At 37.2% G+C, this 15485-nt stretch overlaps 1 protein-coding gene across 5 annotated transcripts in view; it reads right to left on the bottom strand.

The window, feature by feature from the left end:
• GOLGA4 (golgin A4) overlaps nt 1-15485 on the bottom strand; it is a 54918-nt gene that overhangs the window by 21620 nt on the left and 17813 nt on the right. For 3 of the 5 annotated variants that reach the window (XM_065665768.1, XM_065665769.1, XM_065665771.1), the window contains 8 exons: nt 13886-13933; nt 13411-13467; nt 10774-10872; nt 10133-10271; nt 8845-9032; nt 7866-7949; nt 6868-7015; nt 189-367 (listed from right to left, as the gene is read on the bottom strand). In XM_065665768.1, the coding sequence (XP_065521840.1) occupies nt 189-367; nt 6868-7015; nt 7866-7949; nt 8845-9032; nt 10133-10271; nt 10774-10872; nt 13411-13467; nt 13886-13933 (942 nt within the window). Of the gene's footprint in view, nt 1-188; nt 368-4596; nt 4666-6867; nt 7016-7865; nt 7950-8844; nt 9033-10132; nt 10272-10773; nt 10873-13410; nt 13468-13885; nt 13934-15485 lie in introns of those variants that run through there. The other 2 variants (XM_065665770.1, XM_065665772.1) reach the window with 2 other exon arrangements.

Genomic DNA, 15485 nt, shown 5'->3' with positions numbered 1-15485 from the left:
TGCTTAAGTAAATCTTTAATTCCACAAATTATATTTCTAGAATTGATTAAATATTAATATACATTAAATATATTATTAATAATAATATAAAAGATAACTATATACTAATATATTTTACAATGATAGTTTAATAGTAATTGAATTATTAGATTAAGAACCAATAATTCAAGGTGAGTTTCAGATTTTACCTTCATAATCTCAACCACCTCTTGTTTCACTCTGGTTAACTCCCGTTGAAGATTTACCCTCTCTTCCTCACTTGCCTTTTCTACAGCTTTGATTTTTTCATCCATTTCTGCCTGCAATTTTTTCCGGGCTTCCTCTGTCTTTTGGGCAATACTCAAAGCCCTCTCAAGTTCTTCAAAAGCTGCAAAGAAAATAAAAAAAGCACATGATAGCTGAGAGATATCTGTCCCTTGACAGAAGAACAGAGTACTCCATAACTGTAAATGACACAAGTAACAGAAGATTGAACTTAGGAATCCATCAAGAATTCACATGGGTTTATTATCTAGAAAGGGAAGTGAACTGACAAACAGCTGTGAATGTCTTCCAATACATTCTGTAGCTTCTATTTCTTCCTTAAAATCACTGTAAAATACATAAACCACATAAATAAACTATAGCTCCTCTTCCATCTATATGTGCTGAGTAACTTGGAAGAAGAGGAAATAAGCTGCGTGAAGAAAAGGCAATTCACAATTTGCTCTTCCACTAAAACAGCAGACATAAGCACAAACCAGGAATGACTGCTATGCAAGTCAGTTTTTATTGAATCATGAAAGAGTTCTTCCTGAGCAGAACACTGAAGTATAATGCCAGGCACTTTATTTATCTCAGAGTTGTTCATTTCAAACTGTACAACTTAGATAATCTTCTCTTTATGGGTTTGGTGGAGTCCCTACAGGTGGCTTTGCTAATTATTTCACTATTTACTTTTAATGTAAACTACTATCAAAGCAATTCAGAGACACTGGAAAAAGGCCCGTGTATTATGAGTGCTTCTAAACTTTGCAGACAAAATTGAAAAATAAAAATACTAAGGTTTTCCTCTCAGAAGACTTGAATATCTAGAAGATGTTTCAAAAAAACTCTCAGGGTGCAGTGATGAAATTCAGTTACATCTGCATAAGGTGCGTAAGTCTGCTGAAACATTTTAATATACAAATTGGAAGCGATAATTCCACAGCTTCTTCCCAAGCTAAAGAGTATTCTAACATACTTATACTCTTCATAGATGATCATTTAGATATGAAAGAGAAGCAATAAATTCCTGTGTTCTGAACTGTATTATTATTATTCAATACCAGTATCTGAGTTCCTCACTCAAACGATGCCAGAATCAGTACAGAATTACACAAGACTAGAATTTGATCACTCTTATGGAAAACTCTTCTCCTGAATAGGGATGTGGAAAAACCCTGCTGCGTATCAAAGGAAAATTCAGACTTGGAGCAGTCTACTACAGGGTTAATTTTTTTGCATAAAAGAACTTTGGCAAAACACTTCTGTAAAATACACAATCATGGTGCCAATATCAAGACTGTAATTCATCAGAGGACCAAAAACCTACAAGTACATTCTTCTATTATGCCCTGGACTACTTGAATACTATTCTGGGAGCAGACAACAAAACAATCTTTGAAGTGTAATTTAGTATGCTAAGCTTTCTTCCACTTAATTCTACCCCCAAAAGAAAATCATAGACATACACATCAATAGTTTCCTTGATTCACCACCACTTAGCAGTAACTATCTTTAATAACATTCAGGCATGAATTTGGGAAGTGAAGAATAATTTCCATTCCACATCTTCTGATAACATTTAAAGCTGAAGCTTTTAACCACAATCTGTGTTTTTGAGGCAATGCTGCAAATATGTTTTCAAGTAATTTAATTTACAGAATTGCACCCACCCAAATTCCGACCTCATCCAGAATTTTTTTCTGTTTTCCAAGGAAGCCTTTCTCTGACTACTCATAGCAACAATCATGGTATAGGACAAAACAGGGTTGTTATTGACTCTGGCAATACAAAAGCACATCATAGTATCCATTTTTTCACTCCTGGTTGTACATAAATATTAAAACTCATTACAAAAATATGAAGAGCACTAGAGATAATTTCAAGCAGGAAAACAGTCTAAAACATAACGCAAGCATGCATGAGGCTTATAGCTCCTTACTTTCCAAGCACAGTTCTTCACAGTTCCCATCAAGGCACTTGCCACCTGGGACTCACACGACTTGAGTCCTCCCCTCCTGCCAACAGGGACAACTCTGTTATGAACACAGCCTGTGCAACTGCATTTGGAGAATGGCACTGACTTCCCTAGTGCTCCTCTCAGCCCTAACAAAAGCCCACACAGCCAGCAAAACTGGCTACGTCCTTCAGTACTACGGCACCATAAATGGCTTAAAAAGCCAAACAACCCTACAGACAAAGTACAGCTTGGAAATAAAGCCTGTGAGTAAAAGATTAAGTTATTTCACTTTTCCATATGTTTTCTGATTCTTGTTCTGAGCAACTTATACTTAATTTTTATTTAACAATCCCGTTACTTTGCAAAATGAAACAGAATGCATTTGGCATAGCCCAGGAATCCACCAAAGAGAAGGTTCACACTAGGATTGACTACTGATACGTTAATAGCTGAGCAACATGCAGTACGAGAGCTGCACCACTATAATCGCAAGCAGGATGCCAATACAAAAGCTACACAAAAGCTGATGGATAAAATGCCAAGGGGGTATGAAAGCACAAAGAAGCAACAATTCATAGAAACACACTTAGCTCTCTAAAAGTTAAATTATATGCATCTCAGGCACTTCTAGCACTTAAGCAAAACAGAACATTTTTATTCAAAGTAGTTCATTCTAGTGTAGCATGACACAACTGAGTTTCAAAGCAGTGGAAGGTCGGCTATCATTATGTAGGCACAACATGGTCTAAATTATCATAATTCTTATTATTATTTTTAATCTGTGGGAGATTTTAATTCTACTGTGGATAAAATCCTGGAATAAAAGTCCATGGCTTTATCCAAATGCATCTATTTTGAATGAAAAGAGTAAAGGCACTGCCTGTGTTCTTCCCAACCAGCAAAGCTACTGTTGAAGGAAGATATTTAACCAAGGTACTGGTTCAGTGAAGTCTCACAAAGGCACACTGGCAAATCAGACCCAGTAACAAGCACACCAACAGAGTCTCAGGAGAGTCTTGCAAAGTCCCATTCATGTGACCCAACTGGAAACCTTCCTGCGCAGGATATAAACTACACAAAAAGAGCCTGAGCAGAGTTTAAGAATCACAGAACCACAGAATCGGTGAGACTGGAAAAGACCTTTAAGATCACCAAGTCCAACCGCTCCCCAGCACTGCCAAGGCCACCACTAACCCATGGCATTGAGGGCCTCATCTACACAGTGTGTGAATACTTCCAGGGATGGTGACTCCACCACTGCCCTGGGCAGCCTGTTCCAATGCCTGAGCACCCTTTGGCGAAGGAATTGTTCCTCATCTCCATCTAAACCTCCCCTGGTACAGGTACAGCAGGACAAGTTTCCTCTTGTCCCATCCCTTGATCCTTGGGAGCAGAGACCAGCCTCCTCCTGGCTCCATCCTCCTGTCAGGCAGTTGTTGAGAGTGGTAAGGTCCCCCCTGAGCCTTCTCTTCTCCAGACTAAATCCCTCCAGGTCCCTCAGGTGTTCCCCATCACACTTGTGCCCTAGGCCCTGCATTAGCTTCATTGCCCTTCTCTGGCCCCGCTCCAGGACCTCAAAGTCTCTTTTGTAGTGAGGGACCCAGAACTGATACAGGTCTCAAAGTGTGGCCTCACCAGTACAGGGGGATTAGACTGGCCTATTAATGCAAGGTTGCAGAATTGATTTTTATAAAACACGTGCTGCTTTACTTACACTACTGCAAAGTGCCAGTCTCAGTTCCCTTCATCTTGCCTCTCCTACTCAGTGCAACACCAGTCCTTATTGCAAAGACTTTTTGCTTACGCTCTGGAGCAGCAAGACGTGTTATCTTCAACTATGGTGCCATCTACTGCTAAAAATTGTGAGGGAAGCACTAAGGACAAAGGAGGGATTTATACGTTTCACTACTGAAAGCTGGGAGCAGGTATCTTGTCAGGAGTTTGAGAAAGGTTGAAATTCATTCCCTATAGTTGATTTGTGCATCTAGGCAGGCTTTTAAATGCACAGTCCAATCTAACAGAAAGGTGCCCAGCATATATTAAACTCGCAAAAGAAACATTGCCTACAAATAACAAAGTAAAGGGAGATGAATTTGCTTTCTAAAGACTTTTTTGTTTCCTGTGTAGAATACAAGTCAATAATCTGCATTCCGAAAAGTCAGAAAACACTTATGCCAAATAGTCTTAGGAGAAACGAGCTTCAGCTTATCAGTAAATTTACAAATACTATAAATAGCTTTGTTAAAGTCAAATGTAAATAATCTATGTGCACTGCACAGCATTAAAAATCATTTGCAGTTACTTCAAATGAAAGTGCCTGAGAAGCAAAGAATTTACTTTTTAGAGCCCAGTTCAAGCACCCAATGTGTGATGTAAGAAAAGAGAGCCCTTACCCCAGTCCTGTTCATACAAGGCTTGGGAAAGGCACCATGATTCACTTATTGGCATGTGTGGATGCACAAAAACAAGATGCTCTGTGAGATTTCAACATAATGTACCTCTAACTACAAAGAAAATGAATTTCAACTGGGGAGACCAAGTTACAGTTTACACAACACACACAAAACAAGCTTTAAGTATCTTTCCACTATTTCAGTGCACAAAGATGCAGTAACATTGAATCAAACACTGCAGCATTTCACTAAAGTCACTAAGTTACAAATTAAAAAAGCCAGACATGTAACTATAGGCAAGTTAAAAACATGAAACGGAAAAAATACACCACTTTTTAGCCTGCAATATAGCACTATGAAAGTAAATCAAACGTACCATTTTTCCATAACTTAAATGAAAATAACATTTCTACAAATACAATATTCCATGAAGTCAATTCCTCACTAGATCGTGACATAGAAAAAGAGAAGTCTAGAATTTAAAGGCAACTCACATTAACTGCCCAAGAAATAAAACTTTAAACACACTGACCTCAAATAGATGAAACTGAATTCTTAAAACTGGTACAACTCAAAGGTTGTGACCTAGAGGAAATTCCAGGCTCTCCCAATATTGACAGCGATCTTCTCAAATGCCTGAACAATTTAGTTCAAGTGTATGGAACGACACTTCCATTACACATCACAACATTTTTGGCACATGTAAAGCTAAGGAAGTAATAGGAAAACCTAATAAAGGCCACCTCAAACTTTTACTTATCTTTGAGGTAGTATTAGCTAATTTTCCAAGGGTTCTAATATTTATATATGCATGCCTAATACAGTACACAAATACACTTGAAAGTAAAGTGGATGCTTATGCACCATAAAAATTAACAGAAGTACTTTAAATTTTTATTTAAGAGAGAGCGTATTTAACACACAAATCTCTCCCTAGAAAAGTGCAGTGTACTCAACACATTAGTTGTAAGTGAAATTACTTCTCACTACCACAGTGAAGTTTTCCAGGTATCCAGAGCATCATCTGTTACCTATTTTCAGCTTCTGCGTATGCTCACCTGAGGAAATTACTGTATTAACCAGAGCATGTAAATATTAGTTCACAATTAAGAGGTTTCCACTGCATCAAAAAATGCTGTGTTTCAAACAACTATGACAATAACTTTCTATCTACAAATTTATTCAAATATTCTTCAGCTTTTTTTTTATTATTATGAATAGAAGCTTCCTAGTCTTCAAGAACTGAACAAAATCCAACTCTTTCAGGACTGACTTACTGTTGAAATATGAATTTCCAGAGTTAAAAGACACATGCACCCTGAAAAAAGTAGAAGAGGAGGACACCTAATCAAAATGTTTGTTACTTTCACAAGATGGATGTTCACGATGCTTTTCTGTATTACAGCAGATTGATCTACTCAAACTAATCTTTAAAACTGGAAGGTTTGATCTAAATCCTGAGGACTGTATTGTTTGACTTTCTCATCACTTTTATGTCAACTGACTGCATCTGAGCTTCTGCCAAAAGAGTGAACTCCCTGATACACCTGAGAGGAAACAGAATTTTCTTTACTAATTTTGAAACAGACAGTGCAAAATGACTGCACTGTCTAAAAAACAAAGGTGGAGTGGATTGACCTTTCAACTTCATTTCAAGCAAAAGGAGAACTCCAAGCACACATAATTAATTTTACCTAATTTCCATCAAAAGCAAACTACAGCATGTAAGTTACACAGCCACAGGGTTCTAAGCCTGAAGAGAAAGGAATCATCACTGCTGTTTTACTAAAGAGAAATCAGAAATGCTTCTGCTACAATTATTGAAAGAAAATGCTTATTATGGCTGTAGCACCTCCTGTTTTTACGCCTTCACAAGCTCTTACACACTCTCTGCTATGTTTTCTGTGTAAAATAGTGGTGGCATTACAATGATAACTTGTAGATATAGTTGCAAATTTCCCTCCTGAAGTCATAGCAGCAAAAAGTTCTCTCAATCATTTCTCCTACAAACGGGAAGGTACAGCTGCCCTTCAGGAGTTTCCTTCCTAACTCCACTTGAATAACAGAGACAAACCAGTCAAAAACACCCCTAAACTCTGCTGACCAGAAGTGAAGTTAGTCATGATGCTGGCAGGGGTGCAATGTGGAACATGAGGAAGAAAATCATCTCTTAATATCCATTCCAAACAACTGTCTGAAGAGTGCAGAAAGACCACACTGAAGCTTTTTCATGTTTAAATATAAAAGCTAATAATCCCCAGAATTTCTTACCAGCTTTTTCAGATTTTTCTTTCTGTTCTTTTAATTCCTCGCCTTTTGTAGTCATTTGTTTGATCCGAGCACGCAGCTGGGCTATCTCCTCCTCCTTCAATTCCAGTGTTTCGTGCATTTGTCGCTTTGTCTCTGCAATTACCATGCCCTATGGAAAAGGTCCTTGTGATAAAAAGCTAGCAAATAAATAAAACATATAGCTGAAACAATTTCAAGCTAGGACACAATCCTTGACAGGAATAGACTTCAGTCTGTTACTACAAGACCAGAGATCATGGTATTTTTCCATGCTGGGAAACAGAAAACGCTAACAAAAAAAGGTGAGAATACAGGATGATTTTTGAAGAGTAGCCAAATTTTATCTAGTGGTGAAAAACATTTGTCCAGCCACTAAAGACCATGAGAAAACTTCCTACTTCCGGTCCAGATACTTTTATTGGAAATATGCATAATGTTAAAAACCCAAACTAAAAGCATTGTAGAGTACATGCTTCTCCTTAGATAACATGCACATATAAATGAGCATCAGTCTTGTTACTTATTACACCACCAAAAGTTACTTCAAGTACCAAGACTGTGATAAAAAAAAAATATGGATCCAAAAAACCCCAAACACTTCATATTCCTGAGAAACTACAGTTACTTTTCCTTCATTGGTAGCTTTTAAGTTAATTTATATTGTATCTCATCTTAATTTGTGTTTGGGAGTGGTAGTGATGTTCAGCTGGTTTTGTTGTCTGTTAAAAAAGCTGGTATTAAGGAGTGTATTCAGATCTCCATCCTAAATAACATAATCTTATAATATTTATACCCCAATAGACAAATACCCTATAGCATCTATACAATAAAAGTCTCAGGTAGCTTATATTATTTGCTGGCTAAAACATAAACCAAGCCACATCAGATGACTAAGAACAGCTTCTAATACCAAGAAGCCAGTTATCTGGAGTTTTACAAAATCTTCTTCAAAAACTACAGAGTTTAAGAAGCTTTTTTACCTTGTCTTGTTCTAGCTGCTCAATCAAATTCTTCGCATCGCGCAGCTGCGTAATCAGTTTAGTCTTCTCAGCCATCTGAAGGTCCTAAAACACAAACCCCAGCACAAATTTAAAGCACTGACACAGGTAAGAAAACACCTTCTTCTGGCAATCAGGTTAGGTTTGGCTCTTAACATTGCATTATGCATTGGAGGAAGAGCACAGAACAGAACCAAGGGATATTAAAGTAGGCATCTTTAAGGCTGCCTCATGGTCTCCAGAATAAGCCAAGTATATGAAGGCTTTGTTACAGCCTCCACAGTTCTCTCATGGATGTCAGAACTGCTACAGTAAAACTGGCAAGAAACATGCCTTAGGCACCTGCTCTATTACCTGCATCTCAGCTGACAGTAGGATCTCAGCAATGCAACATAATTGGTCATTACTGGTTCTGGAAAAGATCCTTAAAATACTCAAGTCTTTCAGAGCTCTTTCAAACAGGGCTAGTGCTCAGAGACTGAGAAGGGAATCTGATCTCCAGAACTGAGGTTGAGCACAGCTATACTTACCACATTTTCACGTCCCATTACTATCAGCCATTTTACTTTTACTCCACACTTGGCATTAGTGGTCTTAGAAGGAAAAATAAGCAAAATACTAATTCAGCTTTGTGACTCCACTTATGCTATCTTCACTATATTGTGCTCTCCATTGTCCTGCTCTGTGTTTTCTGTTCATTTATGTAACTCATGCCTCTTCAACTATGTCTTAAAGGTTTAGCTCTGCTCTACTGTTCTTGCTTTACTTCCTGTCTTTGTGCTGACAGTCTTTTCCTCAGCCCATTTTCACATACCTTTTTGAGGGTTATTCAAACAGTAAGGTTCCTTACCTTTCTTTGAGCAACTTGTTTAAGGGTCTTCCTTATTAACAGATTCTGGAAATACTGGAGTTCTTGCTCTGTTTTAGAAGCTACCCATAAAGTTCAGAGCATTTTCCATACCTTCATTTTCTCCAGTTCCTGAAGCCTCTCTTCTAACTGTTCCTGAAGTGCCTCTTTCTCATTGGTTAACTGGGCACAGCGCTCCTTATGCGACCGAATCACCTCCTTACAACGCTGCAGCAAGTTCTCTTGGCGCTTCACCCTCTGATGAAGAGTTTCCAGTGTTTTAACAGAATCTCCATTACCCCCTATTAGACAACATACCAACATTATCACATGCACATACTGCTTCCAAAACGTAGATCTGCATTCATCATTCACATTGCAGGCAACCCACAGGGCTCTGAAGAAAGTTGTGCAAAGTCTTCAAAACTTCCTAGTGACTACTGTAACTACCAGAAACATGCTACACATACACAGAATAGTAAATACAGTCTTTCACTCAATATTAATTTACAAAGGCCAGATATCATGCAAGCTTCAAAGCCAAACTATTATTCAACAAAGTTTTCTACACAATTGAAAAACTATGATTTATAAGCCTCTCTGCTGCTATTAGCAGAAAATTCACTGGCAGGAAAAACATAAATCAAATCAAATCAAAATCACATCTCTCAAGTGCCCAGCACACCGATTCCTGCTTTCCCAGGGCTCGGTATGATGTCAACTCTAAAATATCCAGATTGACAATACTACATTCTGCAGGATAATGGTCATGTTTAGTGAGCTGTACTCCTCTCTGTATAGCTAGCACACTGGATAATATTTTACTATGTGTTCTGGAGGCTGTAAGAGTACTTGGCATGGAAACAGGGTCAAACAAATTTAAAGGTTTAATTCACAACCGTAAGTCTTACACATTATAGTCCTGAAGCAGACTTCAGTACACGAAGCATCTTGAATCCTGATTCTTAGGGACTGGTTACTTACTTTTTTCCTAAACACTACAAAAGGCATGATGCTAGATAAGAAAATCTCTGATCTAACCATTCATATCATCCTCACACACACAAAAATCTGACAGGTGCTGAAAAAAGATCATTTCGAGATGCATGTTCACCTCTGTCTGAACCCTACCTTTTATGAAAAATACCAGTGAACAACCCTTTCATTATATGTCACCATTAGAATATCGCTTACTCAGTAATCAAACAATACCGGAAGCATCTTAGAATCTCAGAAGGGTTATCCTGTCCTCTAGCTGCCATACTGCTATCAAACCAACTTCCTGCTAGAAAATATACCCTTCCTATGATATAATCAACCCTAAGTACTGTTACTCCAGCCTAAGTAACAGCAGGCTTATTCCCCAAAATTCAAGATCTCTTAAAAAAGCTGCAACACCTACCATTGCTTCCAGGATCCCCAAAATTGTCTACATTGACTTCTCTTGTTGGACTTTCCCCTGGTGGTTCAGACTGAGTATTTGGATCAGGCAATTCAGTACTTATCTGCCCATTCTGTAACCTCTGTTTCAACAATGATACCTAAAAAGAAAAATTTAAATGTTCTTTTTCTTAAGAAGTCTAAGCAGATCTGAAACTAGAGTTAAAGTGATATCAGTAAGCAAAGAAAGGAAAAAATCCGTTTGATTTTTTTAAGAGATTTTTTTTTGCAGAATCATATTTCCAATTAACAAAAATAGTATCATCAGAAGTGGAAAAAAAAAAAAAGACCAATTAAGCAAAACACACAACTTTGCCAAAGCAATTTTAGCTCAAGTATGTGCTAATATTATGTCCGTGGTAACAAAGACATTACAAAGTTATTAAATGCAAATCAAACAATCATATTGAACATGAATGAGATTTTACAAAGGTATCCTCTTCCACAAAGGTGAACATAATTTCCAGATAATCCTAAATTGTCAAGAAGCTTTACAATGTCACAGCAATTACAATAAACCGTGGATATGCATTATCGGAAATACATTATTAAAAAAGTAGGAAGAGCAGTTTTAAAGAATATCTGTTGGGTAAAGCATCTTACCTGAGTTTGCAGGACACTAATAAGTTGGTCCTTTTCTTCTAAGGAAGCATCAAATTCCTCTTGGAGATGTTTCTTAGCCTGTTGATCCATCTGGAGCTCCTGAGAATTGTAAATAAAGGCATCTCAAATGAAAACTTAAATGTGAATTTAAAAGGCTTCTCAAAATACTATGAAACAGTATGAAAAATACCTCTTCAGAGTTGTGACCCCAGAATGCAACCATGAAGTGAATGTTTCTTTTACTAAACAATATTCCACACAACAAAATACCATTATAATACCAACGTTAAACATGCAAGAGTCTAGATTTGATGCAAAATTATCAAGGGTTTTTTCTTCCTAGAATTAAGATTCTGTAGGGATCACTTCAAGCCTGTTCTTGAAAACTGTTTCCATGCACACATTTGTCCTGGAAGTTGGAAGACTGTACTTTGGTGAACTAGATTCTTCATTTAAGCACCAAATGAAGTCAACATAAACAAGCAGAAACTTAAATTTCTCTTATGCTCACTTAATATGCTAGCAGTCTAATATAATAAATGCCATACATATCTTCCTGGTGTTTTTCTGCAGGGAACTAATGCTTCTATGACCATTGTTCTGCAAAGATACATCCATAAAAGCAAGCACCACCCATAAACATGGCAGGACAATGCTGGAATGTGTCACTGGGAAAGCTATGCCTCTCTCTTTCCTATATCCCCTTTTTAACCCTGCACTGCCTCAGGTTCTCAACAACTTTGATCACATTTCTACCTTGTGCTTCTGAGCTTTAGAAGCAGCTCCTTCCAAGCAAACCAAAGCAGCTCAGTGCAAGAATAAGTGTCAAAGATTTACTGAACCGAATACAGGAATAGTCCTCTTTGGATCCCAGTGCCTTTTGATCCTTGTCTAAGAAGAACACTGAAGACTGCTTGAAGGCTACTGTTGAGTAATTACTCTTAACAGAAGAGAACTAGCAAAAGACACATTGATTTTCCAGGGACAACTGCACACTGTCACCTTGGCTTCAAAGGAGGTAGCTTGTACTTACATGGCCCTCATAAAAGAAATTTGTCTGACTCAATATATTCATTGGGAAAACGGACCATATGATGAAGAATTCTTTCACTTAATTTCTGATTACATCAACGAATGATCTATTTCATAACATTTTAGCTTCCACAATGCAGATGCACCATTTTACTTGTAATTTTTCTTTTAAGTATGTTTTACCTAATGCCATATAACACGTGGGATTTTGAAAGACCAAAATAACCCACATTTTGAAGTTTTTCAATTAATAAAAAAGAATCAGTGTTAGATTTGAAGGAATCTTTAAATCTACAAGATCTGTAACAATGAAATTATATTTTACACCAAAGATAAATACATATATATATAAATCGGAAATATGTATTTATAACATATATATATATATACGAATCAGAAAGACTATGACATTATGCATGCATCCAACTCTTTCATAATTGAAAGCTTTAAGTCTAGTGTCCTTACAAACTTTAACAATAGGCACGAATGAGCTGGAAAAATAAACATACAGGAACATGTGAATATAGACTTGACACAGAATGAGCTTCTTCCATTTGATCTTGTGGTGAACTGGGAAAACAAACCACATTGGCAAGCCACTCCCACCAGTAACGCTGTGTGTTTTACCCTCCTATAGGCTGTTCAGCTTACGAATACAGTCTGGGTGCAGGCTCTGGCTCAGATGAGCCCGGCACACCCAGCACTCTGGCCCACTGTTCTCAGCTCCTGGAAAAGAAGCAGACCTCACCATGGTCTGATGGTTCTTGCAACCTCTACACCAGCACTGCTGCTCAGCAAGGCACATGCCAAAACCAGAAGTGCAGCCACAAAGAAAGCTTGTGGCCTTGAGCAAGCTGGTATGCAGCTCCCAAGCGAGGCAAGAGCATGGACAGAGAAGCCCTCACATGCCCATCTCCGAACCTGATGCTGCACTGTAAAATGGCTTCAGCTTCACATTCTTCTTTACTGGGGTTTGACAATACAGCTTTGGTGAACTTGCCCTATTCATTTTCTCTGCCCAATAATTTGTACATATCTTTTATTAAGCCCAATGTGTTTATTATCAATACTAAATACATTAGAGCTTCCCCTTTTATTTTCACTATAACCTAAGGAGACAATAATCATAACTATACTACATATCCATAAACCCAATGTCAACAGAGATCAAGATGAATACCCTTTGATTTTATCCTGATTTTTTATCCATACTCATTAAAATCTTTATTTAAAAAGTGCCTATTACTTGGGATTGCCTAACATTAGTACTTCTCAATACTATAAAGAGCAGCAAATTGCACAGGGACATCTACTGCTGGACCCAACAATACTGCAAGAACAACACACATTACTACCTATTTCACAAGGAACAGAAAGCAGTTCAGTGGGTACAATGAACTGTTCTGTCTTAGAGCAAATAATAAGCTGCTGAATGTCAAACAAGCCAGAGAAATAACCCTATATAAACAAATGAAAGCAAGCAGTTAAATAACCCTGCTGTGTGAGAGAAAATATTTTGTAAAGTGAACACAAACACCAAAAGCTAGGCAGAGAAAGATCCTACGTATGCGTAGTATGAAGTAAATAATCAGTAAAGGAAATTACCTCCCTCAGTTCTCCAATTCTGCGAAGTGCTTTATCCTGAGTTTGACTCAGAACACCCTTAAAAAAAGGAAGAACAAACATCAGGTGTATTAAATGTAACTTTATATAAAGTATGTATAAATTCACAGAACTGTATTTCAGTAGAAGAATTAATAACCTGTATTTCTCTTTCAAGACAAGCTTAATGTGTAAGTATTATCATAAACTGCAACTGTGGGCTGGCAATCTATCACTTGAATGCAGCTGATGCAATAAGAAAGGCTGGGTACAATAGCTTTACAGTTGTTTAGACAAATCGATATTAACTTCGCTTCCTTAGAAATCCCAACAAGAAAGTCTTGTTATGCACAAACATATATACACAACATATTGTGTATATACACACACAATGCACTGAAAATTAAATCTCTGTTTGCACTACGCATTTTAAGAGTCAGAAAAGCATTCAGGTAAGAGGATGAAAAGTAATGCTCACCTGTAGCTTCTTCTTCTCCCGCTGGGTAACTTGATAAGCAGACACTAGCTAAAATACAGAAATCAGGTATAATGATGAATGCATCTGCTTAAGCTATCAAAATAATCTGCTATTGCCATCTGCATTTTCAAACACTTGACCTGAGAAAGCTCTTCTGACAGAAACCTATTTAAATATTCTCAATGGGGTTTTTTTCCACTTATATCTCCTACGTACAACCCCCTGAGGTTACTCACCATCCATGTACAGTTTTCCCTTCACTGAAAGACCTGCAAGACCAACAATGCTTCAATATAGGCAGTTAAAACCCAACTGTATCAGAAAGTTACATCCCAACCAGCCACCCCACTGGGATGTGTATCTGTAAGGGTACCTGTCCCAGAGAACTTAAGTAAGATTAATTTTACAATGAGTATGCATTAAAAAAATACACTTACAAATCTAGCAAAACAAGGTCCATGTAATACTGAATATTCTTATCCCATGTGCTTTGCATAGACCCAGCAGACAAAAAAAGACTGGAAGTGGGCACCATTTCTCATTGTAAGCTGACAAAAGAGCTTCATGAGTAACTGCATAATTTAGTTTAATTAAACATTTGAGCACAATTGCCTAAACTGTCCAAAGCTGAACTAGCAAATTGGCACTTGGAACTGGAATATTCCATTTTCTAATTGCTGAAAAATTAAAGGAAAACATATCCAAAACACCAAAACCAGAACTCTTTAAGTCAAGAGATACCTTCAAATTCTTACTTAAATTAGGCTTTTTCAAGAATTCAAAATTAGTTTTAATTTCAAAGTTGTACTTATTTTGCACTTAAAAGAAAACTAAAACTGGATGATTTTCCTCACCATTTTTTTTTTTGAGATGCTAATTTTGTATCCTACTTCAAGAAAGGGAAAAAAATAATTGTGTTTTATCATTATATATTTAAGCTACTTTCTTCCAAGCTCCAGGAAAGCAAATCTTTCCAACTGAAGAAACTCACAAAAATAGAAAGAAAACCCCAAGAGAAAATTAAGATTTGCTGGACAGATTGTACTAAGAAAAAAAACCAATCAATCAAAAACCTACCCCAAACTAAACCTATAAACTGATGAGTTTTCATTTTAGCAACGCTTTTTATGTAACCTTTTTGAAACTATACTAGCTAGAAACGAATGACGAATTAAAGAGACAACAAGTACAGAATTACAAGTATGGAAGACAACTGCTTTTTTCAGGCATATGCTGAATACCGTACTTGCTGTATACACAGTTTAGGTTGCAGGGATTTTGACACTAATAGCGAAATGTCTGTACATGAATTATTGCATTTGAGGGCAGCAAACATTTGAAGAACTGTAAAAAACAGTGCAAATGTCAGGTTTTAATTACAACACACATTTAAAACCAAAACAAAAATCCAACACCACCACTAGGAAAACTTTTCCCAACAAGTTGTAAAATTAGTAGCGAAACTACTTATATCATTGGTTTTCACTAAAATGGCAAAACAGTCCTTGAATTAATTCCTCCCAGGGAATACCTGGAAATTATGGTGAACAGAACGTATTCATTATAAACAAAATGCTTGCCTATCGCATGTGCACGGAGT

Source organism: Lathamus discolor, chromosome 2 (assembly GCF_037157495.1).
Source record: "Lathamus discolor isolate bLatDis1 chromosome 2, bLatDis1.hap1, whole genome shotgun sequence".
NCBI lineage: Eukaryota > Metazoa > Chordata > Aves > Psittaciformes > Psittacidae > Lathamus > Lathamus discolor.
This window is presented reverse-complemented; position numbering and strand designations above follow the sequence as displayed.